General features: G+C 37.8%; 1 protein-coding gene across 1 annotated transcript in view; it reads left to right on the top strand.

Annotated features, from left to right (window-relative positions):
- The window catches only part of LOC107657356 (kalirin-like), a 231,818-nt gene that overhangs the window by 70,705 nt on the left and 137,377 nt on the right, over positions 1-23,736 (top strand). Inside the window, 2 exon segments of the mRNA XM_016445398.1 lie at positions 9,698-9,772; positions 11,796-11,910. Coding sequence (XP_016300884.1) covers positions 9,698-9,772; positions 11,796-11,910 — 190 coding nt within the window.

Below are 23,736 nucleotides of genomic sequence, written 5' to 3'. Positions count from 1 at the left end.
ACAACAATCATTACGATTATAATTTTGAGAAAAAATATTTTTTATCAGTTTAACCATTACACAGAAAATGTGACTAATATTTCATTGACTAAAAAACCTGACTAAAACATTTAATTGAATAAACCAAAACAGGACAAGTTTGTCTAAATATGATAACTAAAATGTACATTTGAGTAAGACTAAGACTAAATTAAAAATGGCTGCCAAAATTAATACTGCTGTACGGTTAATTCATAATCTTATTGCTAAAATGTCAAGTTTTCATTGACTAAAACTAGACTAAAATACTTGAGGTTTTCTTCGACTAAAACTAGACTAGATTTTCTTGGACTAAAACTAGACTTAAATGTTGAGACTTTTAGTTGACTAAAACTTGACTAAAACTAAATAGGATAAGGTTGACTAAATATGATAAAAACTAACAAGGACATTTTAGCCTGGGACTAAGACTAAGGCTAAAATGAAAATAGCTGACAAAATTAACACTAGAATGATACTTCAGATCATACGGTTTATTGATAAGTGGTATACTGTTGCTTTTCTAAATACAGTTTAAATTATTATTTTTTTTGCAATATGGAAGATAATCTGAAAAAATCTGATAGACTTGTTTTGAAAGTGGGGAACCAGAAAACAACATAGATTTTAGAGTGGGCTCTTTTGAGTTGGGCATTAAGCAACTTTCAAAAACACCCTAGCAACCACATTGTACCACCCTGGCAACCACCCAGACACACTAGCAACTGCACAGCAGCAAACTAACAACAATGTCACATTATAGCAACAATACACTGACAAACACCGAAAACACTCTATCAAGGTATGCTGCCTTCTCTTACACAGAAAATGTAGCAATCTGTAATCAATCTTGTTGCGAGCTTTGATTTATATCTTCCTTCAGTACAAGAACCGAACTCTCTTTTTTGCTGTCTAAGCTCACTGCCTTTGAAAAAAAATTTATCAAAATAATAGTAAATAAAAGTAGGACTCAAGTACAATTTTATATGCAATTTCATTATTACATCTGTTGTCTTTGAAATATGGTTAAAGTGTACTGCCAAATGTTGAAAAATATTGAAACTTGTACGTCGTTTTATTTGTAATTACGCATTTGTAATGATGTTTTAATTCAGTGTTTAAATGCAACATTGAACAACACACATATGGTAAAAATAATAAAGTACTTTAGTATGGTAGTCAACAAATCAAATTAAGTTTACTTCTTTAATGATTTAAAATGTACTTTAAAGTAAAACTTTCACAAATTGTTTTTTTTTAAAGTCTACTTAAGTGTGTTAAGAAACATGAAAGTACACTTTTTTAAGTACACTTAAGTGGCCTTTTATTAATATATTTTCTGAAAAAAAATAAAAGTTTATTTTTTAAATCTATGTTTAAGATTTGATGTACATGACAATAGCACATTGGTAACACTTTAGTTTAGGGACTAATTCTCTCTATTAACTAGTTGCTTATTAGCATACCTATCTTTAACATATTGGCTGTTTATTAGTACTTATAAAGCACATATTCTGCATTACCATATTCTACATCCCTAATCCTAAACTTACTATTATACTAATTATTATACTTATTAATAATTATTAATTTAATCAAGGTGCAACTTTAGTATGGTAGTCAACAAATCAAATTAAGTTTACTTCTTTAATGATTTAAAATGTACTTTAAAGTAAAACTTTCACAAATTGTTTTTTTTTAAAGTCTACTTAAGTGTGTTAAGAAACATGAAAGTACACTTTTTTAAGTACACTTAAGTGGCCTTTTATTAATATATTTTCTGAAAAAAAATAAAAGTTTATTTTTTAAATCTATGTTTAAGATTTGATGTACATGACAATAGCACATTGGTAACACTTTAGTTTAGGGACTAATTCTCTCTATTAACTAGTTGCTTATTAGCATACCTATCTTTAACATATTGGCTGTTTATTAGTACTTATAAAGCACATATTCTGAATTACCATATTCTACATCCCTAATCCTAAACTTACTATTATACTAATTATTATACTTATTAATAATTATTAATTGAATCAAGGTGCACTTCTTTTTAACAGTGGAAATCAAGAATGATTTGTTTTGTCAAGTGAAATGTTTGGGACTGTAGAAAGGCGCCTTGGGGATGAAGAAATATTGTCATGTCACGTCCCTATTTAATTTTTTCCTCACAGGAATGATCTTACATACGCTCTATTTGTTTGTAATGTCTAAAAGATTTATGCCATGGGGCATCTTGATCCATAATCTCTTCCATTACAGAACATTAGCAAACATGTGTGTCATTGACCTAATAGATGTGCACTGAGCCATGCAGGCATATTTCAGACATCAAGTACAGTACAGGGACCCCCGTGTGTCCCCAACAGCTTGATTTACTGAGTCGATATGGGATTTGTGTTTTGTTAATCCAAACTCTGGATTCTGTGTTATAGATTACCTGGACCTCCTTTTTGCTTTTCTCCCCAGGGAGAGATACAAAGCATCTGATCAGCATATGGCCGCTTGCCTACATTACTATAAGCTATCTGCTGAGATTGCTCTGAAGATATCAGTGTTTAAATGTGTGTGTGTGTGTGTGTGTATGTGTGTGTGTTGTAATTCTGGTCTGTCTTGTAATGAATGTTTCAGCTGTACTAGAGTCACGCTGGAGAAAGCAGGCCAAAGCTTCTTTCAGTGGGATGGGCTTGACCTGGTTTCTTTGTAGAAGTGTTGCTGGGGGTTACGGTGTCCTTGACAACAGGAGGCGGGGGTTGGGGCAGATTGCTGTGTTGCTACTGTTTTATGTGAGTGTTTATTAGAAGTTTCTTGGCTCATTATCTCATAGTAGCAAATAACTAGATTCTAGTGAGGACAACTCTTGGAGTTGGTTTGTCAGTGTGCACACAAGATCTGCTTACGCTGCTGTTGCAGAGCAAATTTGGAGACTTGCTACCACAAGGAAATAATTCCTACATGCTGCTGGTGCACAAAAAAAAACAAACATCCCATGTCTCCCCAACAATGTGTGTGTACATTTTAACATCAGGTATTATGCACACATGAAAATACTCGTGCATTTCAGTCTGTCTACTTCAAAATGTTAATTTACTGCCATTTCTTTGATATTTATTATGAAATTTAATTGCAATTTCAGTTTCGTCTCCAAATTCTTGTTCAGTGTCACTATTAAAATCCTTCAGAGCTGCAGTCTGTTCATAATGTTGAGCATAAAATCTTCTGCAAACTGTAGGTTTTTTTTTTTTTGTGACAGAGTGCTCATTTAATTGATTGTTCTGCTTTCAGTTCTGAAGAAATGCTCTTTCCTCCCGATACACATTCAATATGCTGAAAACATTGATGACAGTAAATGCTTGACGCAACCTACTGACATTGATTTGTTAGTATCAGCACTTGCCAGCTGTCTCTTAACAAAGGATAAATCTATGCTGTGTGTTAAATAGATGAAAATGAGGCTCTATTCAAGACACAAAGCCAGATGATGTCCTATTCACTTGATTCGCTTTTTATATAAGGAAATCTTAGACATTCTTTGCAGGGTCTGAGCTATTTCACGCAGTAGGATACTGCATTAAACTTCTCTGAGCACACTTTCAACTCATTTAATTATACTTCCGGTTTATTTTTCAGTGTATCGAAGACTATAGTGAAAAGGGAATGAAGAGGCTTTAAATGCCAGGGATGTCAGGAAGAATTACCGAAAGGACAACTCAACTCTTTTACTTGTCAAATATTTGTTGAATTGTTGTATTTGTAGAAGAGTAAATGTGATTGGTATGTGTGATGCATTGAAACATTTATGCACTGAATTATTCATTGCATTATTTACTCGTGGCAAAGATGTGATGCTTGATGGAGTGAAACAGATGAGATGCTGAAGTGGCTTTTGTCATATTGTGGTGGTGATCACAGGGACGTCCGATTTGGTTGTTTTTAAGCCTTTTTTAACCCAGATTTGTTGAAACTATTCATAAACTGTTTGTGAATTGCTTGAATGCAACGGAGAATGCGGTTTAGAGGTAAAACTGTGAGGTGGGTGAAAATATGACATGGTCTTGAAAACATACTTGAATAAATACTAAGATACATTTAAAATGCCATGCAGGCACATGGGGAAAAATGAATCTGACCTCCCAATGGGAATTCATAACTTTAATGTAAGTTAAGCTTTACTGACAGCATTTGTCATATAATGTCAATCAGCACATACAGGTTGAATACTATTTGAAAAGTACAGCCAAAGTTATATAAAAGTTGTATAATATTTCAACGGCAATGCTGTGATCGTATTACAGTTTTTCACTTACACAGAGGAAAATCCAACCGCAGGAATTATGCTAGTATGCTTGAAAGGTATCCCCACCTCAAAAGGACACTTTAGGCAAATTTAAAGCTCAAATAACACATTTTTACTAAATAATTTAGCCAAAATATCATGTTTCTGCTTTTAAAGTCCTTTATTGCGCTGGGCCCATAGACTTTCAATGTAAGTGTGCTACTGTAAAAATGATAAAAACAAGGACGTCAAAGTTATTTTTGTGAAGATTGATATTTATGACCCTGGAGCACAAAAGCAGTCTTAAGTCGCTGGGGTATATTTGTAGCAATAGCCAAAAATACATTGTATGGGTCAAAATTATCGATTTTTCTTTTATGCCAAAAATCATTAGGATATTACGTAAAAATCAAGATATTTAGTAAATTTCCTACTGTAAATATATCAAAACTTAATTTTTAATTAGTAATATGCATTGCTAAGGACTTCATTTGGACAACTTTAAAGGTGATTTTCTCAATATTTAGATTTTTTTTGCACTCTCAGATTCTAGATTTTCAAATAGTTGTATCTCGGCCAAATATTGTCCTATCCTAACACACCATACATCAGTGGAAAGCTTATTTATTCATCTTTCAGACGTTGTATATATCTCAATTTCGAAAAATTTACACTTAAGACTGGTTTTGTGCTCCAGGGTCACATTTTACCACAAAAACATGTTGTCAATAGAGCTTAAGTTATGTTAGACTTGTACATACTGTATAGAACAGAAAATGAATACAGTATATGTGGCAAACTGCTTCATTAACACTATAGAATGAGGTGAGAAACACGAAAGAGCAAGTGAGAAGAAACACACAAAAGAGGCTATTGATGTTCCTTGAAACATTCATACTAATGAGGTGCTGTGAAAACGGGGCTCGATTGATGAAATATCAATGCTCTGGATATCTAGAGAGACAGAGCGAGAGGTACAGGAAAGTGCACTTCCCCTCTAGCCTTCATAAATTCTCCAGTCGTCCTCAAGGAGGACAGACCGTTTGAGCACTAATGCAGGTGTTTGAGTGAGCTGAGCGCAGACAGACGGGCCGCTCTTTGATCTGATGCTGTCTCTCATTTTAATGGGGCTGAGCTTTAGTCTTTCTGTAATCCAATCCCTCATTTCTGCCCCATTACAGCTCCTCATCTCTCAGTCCATCCCTCACTCTGCCTCCTGTGTTTCTCCTCATTTTCTCATTTACTCTTTCATGCCACCTCTCAAACACCACTCACCCTGTTATTAGAGGTAGAGCGAGTACAGATTTATTTCGTAATGACTCCCACCTGATTTAACAAGCATTTTTCAGCAGTTAGGAGCCATGCACTAAAGTAGTGTATGAAGCAGTATGCAGCAAAGTAAACATTTCAAACTGTAACTGTCACGTACATTTTAAATGTTAAGGTAAATAATAAGGTTATTTCGCTTTTTTTTTTTTGTTTTTTTTTTTTTAAATGCCGTTTTGTGTGAAAATATTTTCAATTTAAGCATCTGGCCAAATAACGAGCGAAGAAAGAGATGTCAAAGAAACCATTAAGTGAAAATTGGGGTTTTGTGGTTTTTAGTCTATGTCTATTAGTCTAAAAAACTGAGAGAAGGCCTTTTACAGGCTTTTCCTCCTGGTAAAACAGATCAGAAACAGTGCCAAAATTATATTACATTGCTTCTTGCACATTTTGCGGCACTTTCGAAGTGAAACGTCCATTGGCATTTCTCTGAAACAGATCAATGCAACAACATTTCATTATTGTGGTTGTTGGTCTACGTATCATGGCAATTAGGAAATTTAATGTCCAGTGAATTGTGCTAAAAGGTTAATAGTCATTTGGATTTGAAAATAACATAAACTAACCTAATTGTTAACAAAAGCAAATTTAAGATAAAAATGCATTTGCTGAAGCAACCATGCTGTTTTAGCTTGCTTCTACAAGCCTTTAAATTATTTTATTGTCATTCGAACCTGAGCACTCCACATTGGAGAGGTTCCAAGCAAGTTTACTAAGTCAGAAAAGCAACACATATCCAGCTGGATATGTGATGCAGATGTCAATACAGTATGTTTTAGTTTGCAAATAATGCACTACAGTAAAGGTCATAATAACATAGTATTGTGCAAAGAACTGTATAGAAATAAGTCTATATTAATCAATAACCTGGCTTTGTAATCATATTTTTGTGTGTTTTACTGCCACTTGTATTCATTTCAGTTTTGAAACTGCAGTGATAGACATGTTTTTGTAAAAATTAGAGGTAGATGAATGTGTTTCCGATGAGCCTGTTTCAAATGTGAATGTTACTCACCATTAATTATACTAATACTAGCTGTAGCAAGCGCTTAATTATCCATGTTAGGATGTTTCTAATCATCTGCTGAACTACATCTGCCTTCAATCTGATGCATAATCAGCCGGACTGCTGAAGCAGCTCTTACATTATCATGCTCCTCTCTGAACCTCTGTAATGTAGTCGTTCATTAGCAGAGTCGCCAGCGTGTCTTTAATGTGAAGAATCAGCAGCATTGATCCGCTTCTGTGAAGCAGAGAGTCCTCAGGGAGGAGTGTAGTACTGAGGAGACACCTCGCTTCAGATGGCTTCATCCTGAGTGTTTATGATGGCTCTTATGATCTCTCTCTGAGGACTCTGCTGCTTTATGATAGTAAGATCTGAAAGAGTAAAAAGTCCAGACTGAAAGAGAGAGAGGGGTTTGGCCATGATGAATGGAGATAAGGAGACAGATGTGGACTGGAAGGAAGATGTACGTATGAAGGAGTTTACTGTAGACACAGTGGAACCTTTTATTGCTCTGGGTTGTGTTTTCATCGCCCAGAAGACCTAATGGAGGTCTCAGTTATCTTTATGATATCCTGATCTTAAGTATCAACTTATATGTTTCAGGAATGTCTCCCAAAACCCCTTAGAGGGAAAAAAGACCACTGATTAGGGATGTAACGATTACCCACGAGCCGGTTGAAAATCGATTCGAAATGTGACGATTCAAATCGGTTGAGATGCTAAACATATCGCGATTCAATTAGGGGTAGGAGTTTATATGAATGTATGTCTGAGGGGAACTTACTGTCTTTAGAAAAGTGTAGATGGTATTTTTTTTCTTTTCATCTTGTCATAAGTGCAGCGCTGCTTTGTTTACAGCGGAAACCAATTGCCTCTAATTTTAAATGGAAAGAGCACAGACAAAGCCTTAGTTTGTTTATATGAAGAGATTTATTTTATTTGTGTTACTTGTTTAATTTTGGGCTTGTTTTAAAATTTCAATTTAGTTTTGTTATTTACATTTACATTATATTAAAATGTTGTCATTTAGCAGACACTTTTATCCAAAGCGACTTAAAAAGGAGGACAATAGAAGCAATCAAAACCAACAAAAGAGCAATAATATGCAAGTGCTATATTAGTATATTATTATAGTGTTATATTTCAATTTCACAAAGACGCGTGCAGCATTTTGTCCAAGCAATAATAAAAGGACACATTTCATTTATAATTTGTCTTAAATCTCATTTTGTTAAAAAAATCGTGAATCGAATCGAATCGAATTGTGAAATCAAAATCGTGAATCGAATCGAATCATAACTTGAGTGAATCGTTACATCCCTACCGCTGATTGTTGTACATTTTATAATTGCTTTATATTAAGTGAAACACAGCTATTAAACTGGTGTTTCACATCATAGGCGTTACTATATTTTGTATTTTTGCACGGTTGGAACACTGTATTGACCAATCAACATCCAGAATCAAAGCTACAGTATGCATATTATACTACAGGATACGGGTGCTTCTCAATCAGAAGGTTGCATCCTAGTAGGTTCAACCATCTGCGACATAATCAGCTACCATCGAAGGTCGTCTCAGTTTGAAGGATCCCGTTTTGCATTTGCAATTGTGCATATTTTTAAGGGTGTATCAAGCATACCGTTGGTGTCATCCAATCACCCACAATCCTCTGCACACATTCCAATTAATAAAAATAAATAAATAACTGGCAGTATTAAATCGGCACTGAGCTTGTCCAATTTCATTGTAATGCAATATTATTATTATTTTTTTTTTATGTATTGATAATGTTTTCTCCTGTTTTATTCTAAATCACATAATACTAATTTAGCCATGATATAAACCCCTGGGAGACCACCAATGGTTGTCATTCGCTGTGTTGTATTAAGAGAAAGTTGGTTCTGTCAGGACCACTATCGTCAAAGATGATTGACAATTAGCATACAGTTTGGATTGGGAACTCCCTGTGCATCCATGCAGCCTAGCAAGGATGAGAGCAGGGAGAGCAGCGATAACCCCCCCAGGGTAAACAGAACAGAACCAACATAAATGTATTGCAGATATCGTTAAAGTTCAATAATTTTATCTACACATTTTATAATTAGTCTGATTCAAAGGAGAATCAGAAGGCTGAATCCTGACTGACAGAGGAGGAGTTGGGGATGGAGGAGGGTAATTAGCTATTGAGCAATGTGAAAACTGCTGATAATACTGAGGGACCTTATATATGAATGCTTAGATAGGTGTCGTATTCCCATAGGTTGATTGGGATCAGTTGAGAGTCAGCTGATGCGAGCTTGACTAACGTGACCTGCCAGAACTAACGCTACGCTAGATTTAATATAAAGTATTTTCCAAAAATTATTTTTGTTACAGTATTTTCATGCCGTAACCGTGTGGGAGGCAACCTTTATGACATAGCCATGTGGACTTTGTGTGTATTTCCTGTTTAAAACTGCACTAATAAAAACGTAATACATTTATTTAATACTAAGTATAGTTCAAGTCTATTAACATATTTACTGAAATATTGATCGAGACTTAATGATAGATATATAAACAAATCTACTTAAACTTTATTTTACTTGTGCTTTATTTTACTTTTTTTACTTGTGCAAATTGCGCATTTTTAATATTAAGCCTAAAATGTGTTTTATGAGGATTGTATGATCTTTGAATAATATCAGTCTTTAAATGCAAGATATTTAAAGTGTACCCGAAGTATAGTTCCACTTAAATATACTTCAGCATATATTTAGTTGGACTTCAGCACTACTTCCGCACAATTAAAGTGCAGTAAGTACAAAATTAGTTGTTGCAATTTAGCAGACTTTAAATATACAAGTTTAGTATGCCAAAAGTGCAATTGCAGGTTTTTTTTTTTCAAATACATAAATGCATGCATGTAAATGTCTTTGTAGGCTAGTATACTACTACATTTAAATGAAATAAATGTATTTCAAATACATTTTAGTATATTTATTTTTCACTAGGGTGTTTAATACTGTGGAAATGTAATGAGTGATGAGATTGCAAATGAAAATAACATCACTTTTTCTCATTCTCAGGGTCTTTCACAAGTGAAGGAATTAAAGCGTCTGATGTCCTCCCTGTGCTGAGAGAAAAAGTAGCGTTTGTATCAGGTGAGTGTGAGATCTGTGAGATGTTTTGAGTGTGAGTGACAAAAAACAATTTCACAAATCGTTATTTGCTCACACATTTTGAAAATGACTGATGTTTGACACTGAGCCTTTCTCATTTGGCTCTGGTGTTGGTGGTGCATCCAGCTACAGCACATCCAGATCTGTAATGATCGACATCCTGGCACCCAGTATGTTTATTGGGTGAGGGGTCTGTGACTATTTGTTAATCTAATGAATAACTGATTTGTTAAATCTAATGAAAAATGGCGTGTCTGATTGGTCCAGACGCTACAAGCAAATACTTAAACTAATAACAAAACATACTTACAGTCGCTGATCCAGAAGCGCCAGATTGTCATAGCAAAGTTGGAATTGACCCTTTTTTTTTAGAAATAGTCTTTGTGCACAGCCAGCCTTGTACTCTTCTAGGTTAAAAAAAATTGTCGTCCATAAAATGCGTTGCACAAATTCGAACATCTGGGTTGTGCTGTTCTGCTGTAAATAAATCTTAACCAATGATTCCTAATTGCATCTACTTCCGAAAGGCCAAATAAAGTGCGTTTGCTTTCGCACTGAAACACAGCATCTCACTGACATGGCTGCATCAACACGACTGCTGTTCCTGAAACCACGCCTTCTTTCTTTGCGTGCACATTTGGGCGGCATTATGCTAATATTTCCACATCGTGACATAGATATGTGGGGGCGTGTTAGAACGAGCCGTTTTAGATAGGCGTGGTTGACTCTTAACTTTTATAAATAATATCTCTTTGGATTTGAGACTTTAGTCTTTGCAACTTTACAGATCTTCTTTATGCAAGAGCTTGTAACACTCCAAAGAGAAAGGAAAACGCATCATATGACCCCTGTGGAGGGGTTTTCTCGAAACTTCACAGATTTCAACCTGCGGCTCTTTCACATGTTAACAGCTGGCTGAATTTAGTGAGCTTGTTCAAGCATGCCATGAAGAAGTCAAAATATTGGATTTGAGGCACAGTGATTTGTGTGCTATTTAATCTTGTGAGATGTGAGATACAGCAGCCATCAAATGCCTATAATGCAACCACTGTCTGTCCGTCTACAATAAAATTTAAATGCTTAGTGATGTGAAACTGCCATAATGAGCTTTGTATGAGTTCTCTCTTACCTACGTGTATGAATGAAATCAATCTCAAAATCAAGGTGTTCAGGACACTTTATTTAAGGAAAAATTAGGGATTAATCTCTAGGTGTGTCAGTGATGATTTCTCAGCACAATCTCTACCTGTTTTTTGCCTTCTTCCTTCCTTTCTCTCATACACATTTTTATAATGGATCCTGTTCTCTAGCCCCCTTTTTCCCACTATTTCCTGTAACTGCTTCTAATGAAAGTTAGGTATAAAAGTTTAGTAAGCCTAAATATGAGCAATAGTAATAGGAATGTAGTAACGCTTGCTATAGATAACACTCATGATGCTACCTTCAAAGACGTATTTAGGCCATCATAGAGATAGTATGCAATTTATGGTAAAAACTGGCAGTTGTGGTGGCTAGAAATTAACCATAAAAAAGTATGGTGAAAATGTTTTCAGTATTACAGGATGGCATAATGATGCCTGTATAACTCACAATGTATAACCGTATGTTTCATTAAGTGATATAAAGTTAATTTACTGTCAAATGTACAGATAGCATTTGCTTTTCCTCCCACCTCATATTATTTCCATCTCAAAAGTGTACCCAAAGTTTCTCAGAGCAAAGCAAAAGTCTTGCAAGTGAATGCAACATTTCTCAGGGGAAGAGAACGAGAGAACGCAAATGTGTTCTATAATGTTTCATTCCATCTCATCTCTGTATATTTATGATGACAAAAAAAAAAAAACTTTTAAAATTTAAATATATGTAATGTGTCACTCAGGGACTTCTGGGAATGTTCTTTTACTATGTTTAACAATAAATAATACAATGATTCATAGTTTGTACTTCCAAAACACATAATAAAATTGCATATGTTAAACGATTTCCTTTTTTTTTTTTTTTGCAGGAGGTCGTGATAAGAGAGGTGGCCCCATCCTGGCCTTTCCTGCCAGGAGTAACCATGACCGAATAAAACAGGAGGACCTGAGACGACTCGTAACGTACCTGTCCACTGTGCCCAGGTGAGCTTAATGTTAATGTGTGGATCAAACAAACTGCAGAGCAGACTTGAGCATTATGGATGTAAATGTGTCTTTATTCTGTATAAACGGGTCTCTGCTCTGCCCTCCTGGGCTGTTTTCAGAGCAGATAGTCTCAGCTCTTGCGTTACAAGAATCATACGGCATAGTACAATATTAGTCTGCATTATGTATCTTATTAAAGGATCACAGTGTAAAATATTCACAGCGCAGGAATTTGAATAAACTCTGCCTTACTGTGGTTTTGTTCTCTATGCTCCTCACTGAGAGAATTATTCAAGAACAAGCATTTACATTCCCACAGTGAAAAGTTGTGTTTGTAAAATTGGAAGTTGAATAATAGCATAACTCTAGTTCGACATGTCTCTGATTAGCTATGTTGCTGGGTAATTGACATGATATGTCTAAATCTGAAATGTTTATTATTATACATGCACGCTCATATTATCTAGTGTACTTTTAAAAATGAATCTGTACAGTATTTTCAGGTTCTTATGTAAATGCGTATTAATTGTAGCCTGAAAATATATGGACAACCTAATAATTTAAACCATAAAATTTTAAAGTTCTTGAAGTAATGGATTTCAAGGATACCCAGGTACCTTAGCAACCGCATAGCAACACTCTAGCAACTGACCCGGGTACCTTAGCAACCGCATAGCAACACCCTAGCAACCAACCCGGGTACCTTAGCAACCGCATAGCAACACCCTAGCAACCGCCTAGAATACCCTAGCAGCCACTCTGAGGTCCTTAGCATCTATCTATCTATCTATCTATCTATCTATCTATCTATCTATCTATCTATCTATCTATCTATCTATCTATCTATCTATCTATCTATCTATCTATCTATCTATCTATCTCACCCTTGCATCCACTCTGAGGTCCTTATCATCTATCTATCTATCTATCTATCTATCTATCTATCTCAGACTGTATTGCCTTTAAAACATTAAACCATTAAACATAAAACTTTTTTAAACTTCTTAAACTTTTCAAACTTTTTAAAGGGGTGGTTCATTGAGATTTCACTTTTTTAACGTTAGTTAGTGTGTAATGTTGCTGTTTGAGCATAAACAATATCTGCAAACTTACGAAGCTGAAAGTTCAATGCAAACGGAGATATCGTCTTTTAAAATTCTGGCAGTTTAATGAGGTTTCAAAATCAATGTTCAAAAGCAGCGGTTCTCAATACTGTTCCTCGCGTTCCCCTGCTCTGCACACGCTCTGCATCGCTCTCATTCAGCTCAGCTCCAACAATGAACTGTTCCAATTATACACTTATTTTCACATAGCTATGAGAAGCATTAAACATGGACGCGCATATGGTTGCTGTACTGTATTAAAGCTTTAATCAGGATAAAACTGTATTTTGAAAGCTAACATAAGCAGTAGCATTTACAATAGCGTATCTAAAAGTATGAGACAACAACAAACAAAAAACATAGGCCTACCATTAAAAGCCTTGCTTGCACAGGTTCTGAACGATCCTCTTCAATAATATTGGACTCAAACTGATAAGCGATATTAACGACGCCTTGTTTACAATGCAACCGGAGCACATGCCGCTGAGGTGAGGGGTGGGACGTTTAGATGCGCACTAGAGACGGTTGAGCCAATCACAACACACTGGACTAGCTAACCAATCAGAGCCCATCGCCTATTTCTGACGGAGGGGCTTCATAAAAGAAGGAAAAGATCAGCCCGTTTCTCAGAGAAGGGACAGAGAGGTGTGGAATAAAGGTAAATTATGTGAAAAATAATGCGTTTTTTTTTTAAACGAAGCATTAACACATGTTAGACTGCACCCCATAAACACAATCAAGCCTAGAAAAAACCCAGTGAACCACCTCTTTAAACTTTTTGGTCCGGCTTTCTCAATCCAACTTAAAATTTGTCTTGACAAACTTTTTAATCTAGTTTAAACCATACAATTGTAAAATTCTTGAAGTAATAGATTTCAAAGATATTCATTCATTCATTCTTTCTTTCTTTTTTTATTTGTTATTTGTCTCTTTAAAATGATCTAAATTGCAGCCTGTAAATAATAGTGACAACCTTAAATTCTTGAAAAGTCATGGATTTCAAAGGAATTTTGTCTATTTAGTTAGTTAGCTGGTTGAAGGTTAGCTTTTGTCTCTTTAAAATGATTCACAAACCACTAGAAAAGGCACGGCAGTTCATTGATCTAAAGGTGTTTGACCCCTGAATAGACTGAAAAATAATGACATCGTGTCTTCTGCAGCCTTACTGCTGTGCTCTGTTGTAAAAGTGTGTTACTTGGGTGTATACTTGTTAACATTAATTGAAATATTCTGTTAGAATATTTAGATAAACTGGCTCCTTTGCATTAAATTGTCAGGTCTGGTATTGTGCCAGTGTTGCTTCCGTTTCTGTCTGTGTGTTATAACCGCAGCTGACCTCACTGGGCCACTGATCAATGCTGTCACTGCCCTCAGTTGTCAGCATCAAAGCTGTGAGCTAAGCAGTGAACAAAGATGCACTTAATGTCAGTTTAATTAGGAGGAAGAGAGAAAGAAACTGAAGGGAGGGAGAGCCCCATCTCTTTAAGCCAGTCCCACAAGCCATGATTCATTAGTGTTTTGATGTGTCGGTGCCCACAGACATCTGGGCTTCTGTCCCCTTTAGCTGCTCTTTAATGCAAAACAGCTTTCAGCTTCACGCAGATGAACTGAAAGGAGCGATGCTGGTTCTCTGAGAGGTATCAGTTACCCTGTTTCATGACGTGATGTGTTAAGTGTCTCGAACTTGTGTGTTTAGTATAGGAGGGTCTGCCTGACGTGTTTCCAAAGCATTGTTCCTCCACCCTTTGCATTAACCGGACCCTCCATTCTGTCAACCGAAAGATATCCTCATTAGCAAAGAAGAACAAGTCATCCACATCCATTATGGATGTATAAATATCACAGTAGACACAGAACCCGGCCCAGTTCGATTTCCACTCGGGAGCAGCGCTTGCATCATCAGTGTCGGATGGATCAGCGTAAAGCAGTGCAGGCTGCTAGTTTGGTGAAGAGGGAAAATCAATGTTATTGAGTCAGCTTGCTAACCCCCCTTCAGGCTATGATTCATGCCCTGTGCTTCCTGCGCTGGCATATGATATAGTGTTTGTGACACGCTCTTTTGATTCTTGTCTGCGTTCATGTTCGCCTTAAAATGAGTATTCTGTCATCGTTTGCTCACCATCATGTCGATACAAACCGGCATGACTGACTGGAGCACAAAAAGAGATGTTTTAAAGAATGTAGGCATACTAAAAAAAGCATCATAAAAGTATCCATCTTGTGCTCTACAAGTTCCAAATAGAACAAAATGGTATGGCTTTGGAACAGCGGGTTTATTAGTGGCTAAGCTGGATTTGAAATTAACACCAAACGTGATTTATAAATATAGAGACTGGACAGTTGGCCAAATATAAGATTGGAAAAATAAAATATGGTCAAAGTCGTGAAGTATGAAAATAAAAGTGTCTGTCCCCTCAAGACTGAGAAAGTTTGGTGTAGAAATCATCACATGCAGAATTAAAATAAGATATAATGGCCGTGAATTAACAATTAGTTCCCAAAACATTCATTTATGTTCACATTTTATTCATTCGTTTACATTCACTACATTCAGTTTATGTAGTGAAACAAAACGTCTAATTATCGTCAAGTTATGTTTACCACAGACCTTATATTGCTCAGGAATTGAAAAAAAAAACCCATAGGAAAATCTCAAAGGAACTTGTGGCGAAATGTTGCCTTAACTACTTTGTACTTACATTTAAATGAATCATTTGGTACAATGCACTTATTGTGTACATACATTTTTTTACATTGTACTTATATTTTAACAAATGCCTGCATGTGATTACATTTGTAATTAATTTCTGTAATTACATTTATACTTACACTGTTGACCCATCGCTTACACCTTAACCACCAAACCTGTCCCTAACCTCACCCGTATGATATCCCGCCTCAATAGCAGCAAAAGTGATTTGCAATACAATATGAACAAAATAAGTACATTGTAAATCCATAGTAGTTAAGACCACTTAATATAAAGTGGGACTGAAAAATAAAACAAGAGATGAAGAGGTCTGTGATGGCATTTGGTGAATGTTAAGTTCTTTGTTTTTCTTGAGTTAGTTTGTCTGGGATGAAGATTCGAGGCTGTGTTAAGTGTTTATGTCCAGCTATTGAATTACTCAACACAAAGTCGACAGTGTGGCTTTGGCAGTAGTTCATCCCATCGCAGGAGTAAAGTGTTAGAATTTACGGCTGTTGTTTTTGGCTTGATTCCCACACAGACCTCAGAATGGCAGGAACTGAAAGAGGCTTATATGTGCCATTATGTAGTTCCTAAACACACAGTGTTTTTACTGACTTTCTGTCATCTTTATTTCCTCTTTGAGGCATACGGAAATCTGTGTGCTGTTAATTTTACCGTCACTGAAGCACTGGTGAGTTATTTTTATCTTCCAATCTCTGTGCGCTACTTCAAAAGCATGAGCCAGAAATAGAAGCCGAGCTGTTTCCGCTTAAGCTGATGAGAACAATCCTCGAGGAACATTTTAAATGGTGTCTAAACAAATCCCCCTGTTGTGTTCCAAGATGATAATTGGTAGAAGAGATTCTGAGTGATAGCATTTATATGGAAATTCAAGAGCCAAAGTGGTTTAAATGCAATAAAGAGGCCAAATGTGTAGCACTTTATGGTCTGAAGGACACACTAGTACTCCTGTACACACTCTCTTGCTCTCTTTCATTGTCCTTTTCTCTGGGTCAAGTGACTCATTTAATATGAGTCAGACAGGAATCCTCATCAAAAGTGGCCCACACTCTCAGCGTTTTGTATAAGAAGCTCATAGAAGACAACATTTAGCATTTGAAAAGATTTCAGGACCATTTCAAAGTTTTCATGATCATGTCATAATCCGTTCCAAAAATGTTATAAAGGCTGAAAACTATACATATACATGAGCAGGGGAGGACCTAACCAATAACTGAGGTAAGCAGCTGCTTAGGGCCCCAGGGAATCACGGGGCCCCATCTGATATTGGCAAAACAGATACTCCAGAGTGTATTTGTGTTTGAGGTTTCTATTTTCAAAGTCTTTTTGCCGCATTGTGCAATGCAGCCAATCACATTCATATGTCTTGATGGTCAATCAGAGGTGTTAAAGTTAGGATCCACTCACTGCCCAAAACGCTAGAGTTTTTGTTCAGTGCCAAGTTTCTCTACACTGGCGAATCTTCTCATGTGCACCGATAATATGATTATTTCCAGTAATCAGAGTAAGGACCTAATCACAGTAAGATGTTTACATGACACAAGCAAACCTTTTCACTCCTGTTTACATGCAATTTTCATTATTCTGATTAGAAGTGTGGTTATTTTTACAGCCATTATTCACATACCACCCAGCGCAAATGATGAACTCACATATACATTAGGCATGTGGCCACTGGCCACTGCCTACTTACTTCAATTGAAAAATATGTCTATGGATGTATTGGAAGGCTATTCAGCATCGAGATAGGTTTGCCATGTTGTCTTTGCACCGTCTCTTCGCACCGACCAATTGCACAGCAAGTTGTGTCGACAGAGTTTACGATTCAGAGTTGAAAACTTATGTAATCTCACAAACTTCATTAATGAAATTATGTAAACAATACGCAGCATCCATGTACATCCAAGCACATGTACATGTGATTAAGGCATTTACATGCCTGGTAATTGCTACACCACATAGTTTAATGCAGTTATGGTTACTACATTTATTCCAGTTAGTTTATATAGACAGGTGTGTGCCTTTCCAAATCATGTCCAATCAACTGAATTTACCACAGGTGGACTCCAATCAAGTTGTAGAAACATCTCAAGGATGATCAGTGGAAACAGGATGCACCTGAGCTCAATTTTGAGTGTGAATTGGGCATGAATACTTATGTACATGTGACTTTTTTTTCGTTTTTAATTTTTAATAAATTTGCAAAGATTTCAAACAAACTTCTTTCATGTTGTCATTATGGTGTATTGTTTGTAGAATTTTGAGGAAAATAATGAATTTAATTCATTTTGGAATAAGGCTGTAACATAACAAAATGTGGAAAAGTGAAGCGCTGTGAATACTTTCCGGATGTACTGTATGTAAAAGAAAATATTCAGTGTGTAGTGATTACAAAGAGAGTTCTCTTTGTGTGCTTTCTTGGCTATGCATAATCCATTCAGAATTTGACTAAAAGCTTTGTTTTTCATGCTGCTAGAAGACCAATGGCCTCTAACATGCTGCAAAGGTCTTAAAATTAAAAATATGATATGTCAAACTAGTCTAGAGCACCCTAACTAGTACTCTCAGTGATTGATTCTGGAACCAGTAAATGCCAAAGAATTCATTATAAATAACAATATGATTATAAATAACATGATTAAATCATTGTAAATTAAATAATTTTAATTAACAAGTAAGGTATAGCTTATGATACAGTATTTGTTTATGTGACAACTGTCTTAACTGTCTCACAACAGGGATATTTACCTCAGAAAAGAAAGTATACATATACTTTTGAGATTTATAGGCCTTGTGCTTTGTGTCATGATTTTTTTTTTTTGCTTTGATTTCTCAAAATGATTTACTTGTGTGTTTTTATGGGCTCATTGCACTATCCCATAGACGATTTGTGAAGGCGTAAATAAATCCTATACCTGGAATTTGCTTAGGGCCCCCAAATCACTAAAGTCAGCACCAGACAATACCTGTCACAGGTATTGTTCACATCAGTTTTGTTTTCTTGTCACAGTTGCATTGCACTGCTCTTTGGGGACTCAAAGGCAGTAAACCATATTTTCTGTAAAACCACTCACTAGAGCTTAAAGACATTGAAACACAGAGACATAAAACTCTGTAAAGCTGCTTTGAAACCATATATTGTGAAAATTCTATACACTATACAAATACCTGCTTTGTTCAGTTGGAATAATAGTGTAGCAAATTACACTGCATGAAAAGAGCTGTATACGGACCAGTAAACTCCTGTACACACCGCAGATTTTCGGACAAATCTGGGAGTATTACTGACCAGACACGGGAAATATCATGGTTCGTATATGTTGTAACCAAACACAGCTTTGGACCCAAAAGCAGAACACAGACTAAAAATTATGCAAATAAAATTAATTTATTGCCAAAAGTCAAGCAACACAATCCATCTCTCCTTTGCTGTTGAAGATTGTTGGCTGAGGTGAGCTGGAAAAGCAAACAGGCCAGAGATATGTTGGTAGAGCAGAGAGAATGTTGATCGGGCGTGGCAGGCAGAATGCAGGATAAATGCAGGTGGTGTGAGGTCTAAAGCACAGGAGAAACAGAATTAGAACTCCAACTAAGCACATGACACAAAAACTGGTCTAAAGACACTGGGAGGCCTTAGCACAGTACCACATAGGCAGACTGAACGATCTGGCAGAAAATGACTGAAGACCCAGGGTTTAAATCACGTTCAGCAATCGGCCACTGAGAGAAGAGCATAGCCACACCCCAGGATACACCAACTCACAAACACACAAGCACAGACACACAAAAAGGAAAAACACAGCTGGCCAAAAATCCAAATCCCTGACATTATACTGCCAAACCAATTCGGATGTATGTTACTGAGGTATACTTCCCTGCAACAGCCATTTGTTGCCATGGCAAGTAATCCCCTCAAAAATTTGTTTTCAGGGGGACATTCACACCTTTGTGCCACTGTGCCCTCCCCTTTTGGTCATTCGTGTTAAACTGGATTGGTTGATTTGAAATTAAACCCATCCCTAAACTAGACAGCTATTGGGCCACTGAGCACACAGACTTTCCTCAAAAGTCATTTCATTGGTAAACTTGTGATTTATCCCACTCAAAAGCCTTAAGTGGGATTTACACTTTCGCCTAGCTCCGCTCCGTGAGCCTCCACTGACTGCACGCGCACCTTCCCAAATGGACGAGGCGTTCGCTGTTGTGCTATTCTTTAAAATGACAGGGGGCGACGAGGAGTAATTGTCCTCTGAAACCATCGGGAATCACCGGCAAGAATTAATTTGCCGGTACAAGAATTATCGCGTGATGAATGAGTTGATGAATTAATAATTTCTTTATATACAAACTGATCTTAAGCTTTTGGGTTTATTTCACATCAAACACAAGACAACTTTGAGCAAATAGTGTATAAATAGTATCTAAATGAATTCTTAATCTATTTTTATGCAATAAAAATAAAACATACTTCAATTAAAAAGCCTTGGACAATCTATGCAAAAAAACTATGCATTGTTTTCTCTCAAAACACCTGATGGAGTTTGAACTTCACATCAGTTTGCTTCTGTTTCACACAAATGCCGGCACAGACCTGCATGTTCGGCCAGAGTCGCCTTGAACTCGTGCATCTTCGGAAGCGGAGCCGTGCGGAAAGTTGCAAAAAATGCCGTGCACACCGCCACGCAAAATGAGGTCACACGCACTCAAAGCGAACTTGCGCCAACACCGTGATGACGTCATATTTGCAGCGCGGACCCAAGCGAACTTGCAGACGCGTCAAGTATAAATCAGCCGTTACAGGTGAATGATGTGATTGGTTGCAGACCAGTGTTGGGCAGTAACGCATTAATTAGTAACGCGTTACTGTAATTTGATTACTTTTTTAGTAACGGAGTAATTTAACGTGTTATAATTTTCAAAATAGTAATAGAGTATAGTTACAAGCCAAGGTCTCTATATGTTACTTCCGCGTTACATTGCTGACAGAATACATGTGTTTTATAATCAAGATTGTAAAAAGGGTGTAGCACACGCACTGTCGAGTCCAGTGCCAGTGGCAACAGTGCGGCGCGGGACAAGATGGGTGAGTGCGGGTGAGGGCGGTAGACACTCGTGTGTGTGCGGGATGCGGGAGAACAAAGTGATTCATGGGACTCCCGCAAAATAGAAATATCTAAAAATAAAATATCTAAAACAAATAAATTGTTATTCATCTATTGCACAAAAGCAACAAGAACTAATATAAAATAAAAAACGATGAACAGGCGCAAGCGTAGGCAGAGTTTCTATTTAGGCTATAACACGTGTTAGCTGCGTTGAGCAATGTTGATTTCTGGAACGCAATGGCCAGTCAGGAGTGCAGTGCTGAAATGTGCATGCTCACGAATCCTCTCATTATAACACATGAATTGTAGCCATTATGAAATATGAATTATGCATATATTAATTGTGTTATAACAGAGCTTTGTGAGATTGCAGTGAACTGAGATGTCATATTTTTAGAGATTGTAAAAGCAGCGCTATTTGCTGCCATGTACGCAGCAGCCTATGCTTGCTTTAGTTAAAAATAACAGTGTTCTGTGAATGTTGATGCTTTAATAACAAATATTTATCGGGAGCGTTTATGCTGGGATTTCATGTAAATTAAATTAATGGATGTAGCCATAGAAAAAAGTAACGTAACTAGTAATGTAACTAATTACTTTTGAAATAAAGTAATCAGAACAGTAACGTGATTACTTTTAAAAGGAGTAATCTGAAAATGTAATTAAATTACTAAGTAACTTGCCCAACACTGTTGCAGACCAGAGGTCAAACACCAATCAAACACCCTGCATACGCCATGGACTTCCTCTCTCTCACTGCCGAGTATTGTATAGCGTTTATCACTCTCCTAGCGATAGCTACTCTACGGAGCCAGTTTCTATTTTTTATAGTCTAGTCATAGTCTTGCCTTGCCTGTTTTTTCGTATTCTGATTCTTGCCTGTGTTTCTTGGATTAACCCTTGTCTCACCGTGCGGACTCTGTTTGTACCTCGCCTGGACTATTGCTCATGTTTCTGGATTACCCCTCTTGTCAAGCACTCTGGATAACGTTCGCTGTCGACTGACTCACACCCGTTTTGGATTGCTCTTGTCTCGTCTGTGCCATACCTGTTTGCTGATGTTTTGACCCTGCCTGCTTCTGACCATGTCTCTGAATAAAGCTATGCGTATGGATCCGAACGTCTCTCGTCTCGTTCGCTCCGTTACAGAATACTCGGCCGTACAAGGATCCAGCAGCTTTTCCGAGGAACATTGGCCAGGTATTGACATTGCTAGACTGTTATTAGCCTTCGAGCAGGGCACGCGATCGCTCGAGGACTATATTCAAGAGTATTTATCCATTGCCTATTACTCTGATTTACCGGACTTTTTGCTGATGGAGTTTTTTTGCGAAGGCATTAATCAACCGCTGATGTCTAAGCTTAGACGCCAGGGTCTGCGTTCATCACTCTGTCAGTTTATGGACTATGCTTTGTTGTGTGTTGGCTCTTCATTCACTGTGGGTGTCGCGGAGGAGGAACGCAACACCGCGTCTGTGACTGAAATGGCGGACGCACCAGAGCGCACTCACATAATGGCGGCTACAACTACGGAGCCTGTTCGCAAAATGGAGGCCACAACAACGCACTGTCATTTCTCAGTTGCCATTCCTGAGTCAAGTCACGGCACATTTGATCGTCATGAATCAAGTCAAGTCACAGCTGATCTTCATGAGTCAAGTCACGTCACACTTGATCTTCATGAGTCAAATCACGTCACAGTTGATCGTCATGAGTCAAGTCGTCACAGTTGATCTTCATGAGTCAAATCACTTCTCAGCTGATCTCCCAGAGTCTCGTCACGTCTCAGCTGATCTCCCAGAGTCTCGTCACGTCTCAGCTGATCTCCCAGAGTCTCGTCACGTCTCAGCTGATCTCCCAGAGTCTTGTCACATCTCAGCTGATCTCCCAGAGTCTCGTCACGTCTCAGCCGATCTCCCAGAATCTCGTTACGTCTCAGCTGATCTCCCAGAGTCTCGTCATGTCTCAGCTGATCTCCCAGAATCTCGTCACGTCTCAGCTGATCTTCCAGCGTCGTCATGTCTCAGCTGATCTTCCAGAGTCATGTCACATCTCAGCTGATCTCACAGAGTCTCGCCACATCTCAGCTGATCTCCCAGAGCCTCGTCACATCTCTGCTGATTTTCCAGAGACTCGTCACGTCTCAGCTGATCTTCCAGAGTCACATCACATCTCAGCTGATCTCCCAGAGCCTTGTCACATCTCCGCTGATCTTCCAGAGCCTCGTCCCGTCTCGTCTGTTCGTTCAGAGTCCTGTCACTTCTTGTCTGTTGCACCCAGATCCTCAAGGACTGTTCTTCAGTATCCCAGACTGGCATCCAGCGTGGAGGACCCACCGCTGGTATCAGCACGTGTAGCTGGTATCCCTAAGCTAGTACTCTCAAACCCTTCTGTCCCAGAAGTAATCCCCTCGTCTGCTACATTTCCTGTATGGGGAATTGCTTTCTGGTGTGTATGGGCTGCGTTCACTACCACCGACATTCCATAGCCAGCGACGTCCGCGGAAGGATTGCCAGAGGTGGCGGCTGATGCTGCAGAACCTCCAGAGGCGGCGGTGCTCGTTCTGGATTCTACGGAGGTGGCGCCGTATGCTGCAGAACCTCCTGAGGCGAAGTCTTTCACTTCAGCTCTGGTTACGGTAGTGCCGCCCATTACTGAACTCCCTGTCTGTCCTGTTATGGCTATGAAGGCCGTCTGTGAACTCTCTGCCTGTCCTGTCATGGCTATGAAGGCCGTCTGTGAACTCTCTGCCTGTCCTGTAACGGCTAGGAAGGCCATCTGTGAACTCCCTGTCTGTCATGTCACGGCTATGAAGGCCGTCTGTGAACTCTCTTCCTGTCCTGTCATGGCTATGAAGGACGTCTGTGAACTCCCTGTCTGTCCTGTCACGGCTATGAAGGCT

Source organism: Sinocyclocheilus anshuiensis, unplaced genomic scaffold (genome assembly GCF_001515605.1).
Source record: "Sinocyclocheilus anshuiensis isolate Anshui unplaced genomic scaffold, SAMN03320099.WGS_v1.1 scaffold355, whole genome shotgun sequence".
In the NCBI taxonomy this organism is placed as follows: domain Eukaryota; kingdom Metazoa; phylum Chordata; class Actinopteri; order Cypriniformes; family Cyprinidae; genus Sinocyclocheilus; species Sinocyclocheilus anshuiensis.
The sequence above is the reverse complement of the archived record's forward strand: the minus strand, read 5'-3'. Positions and strand labels throughout refer to the sequence as shown.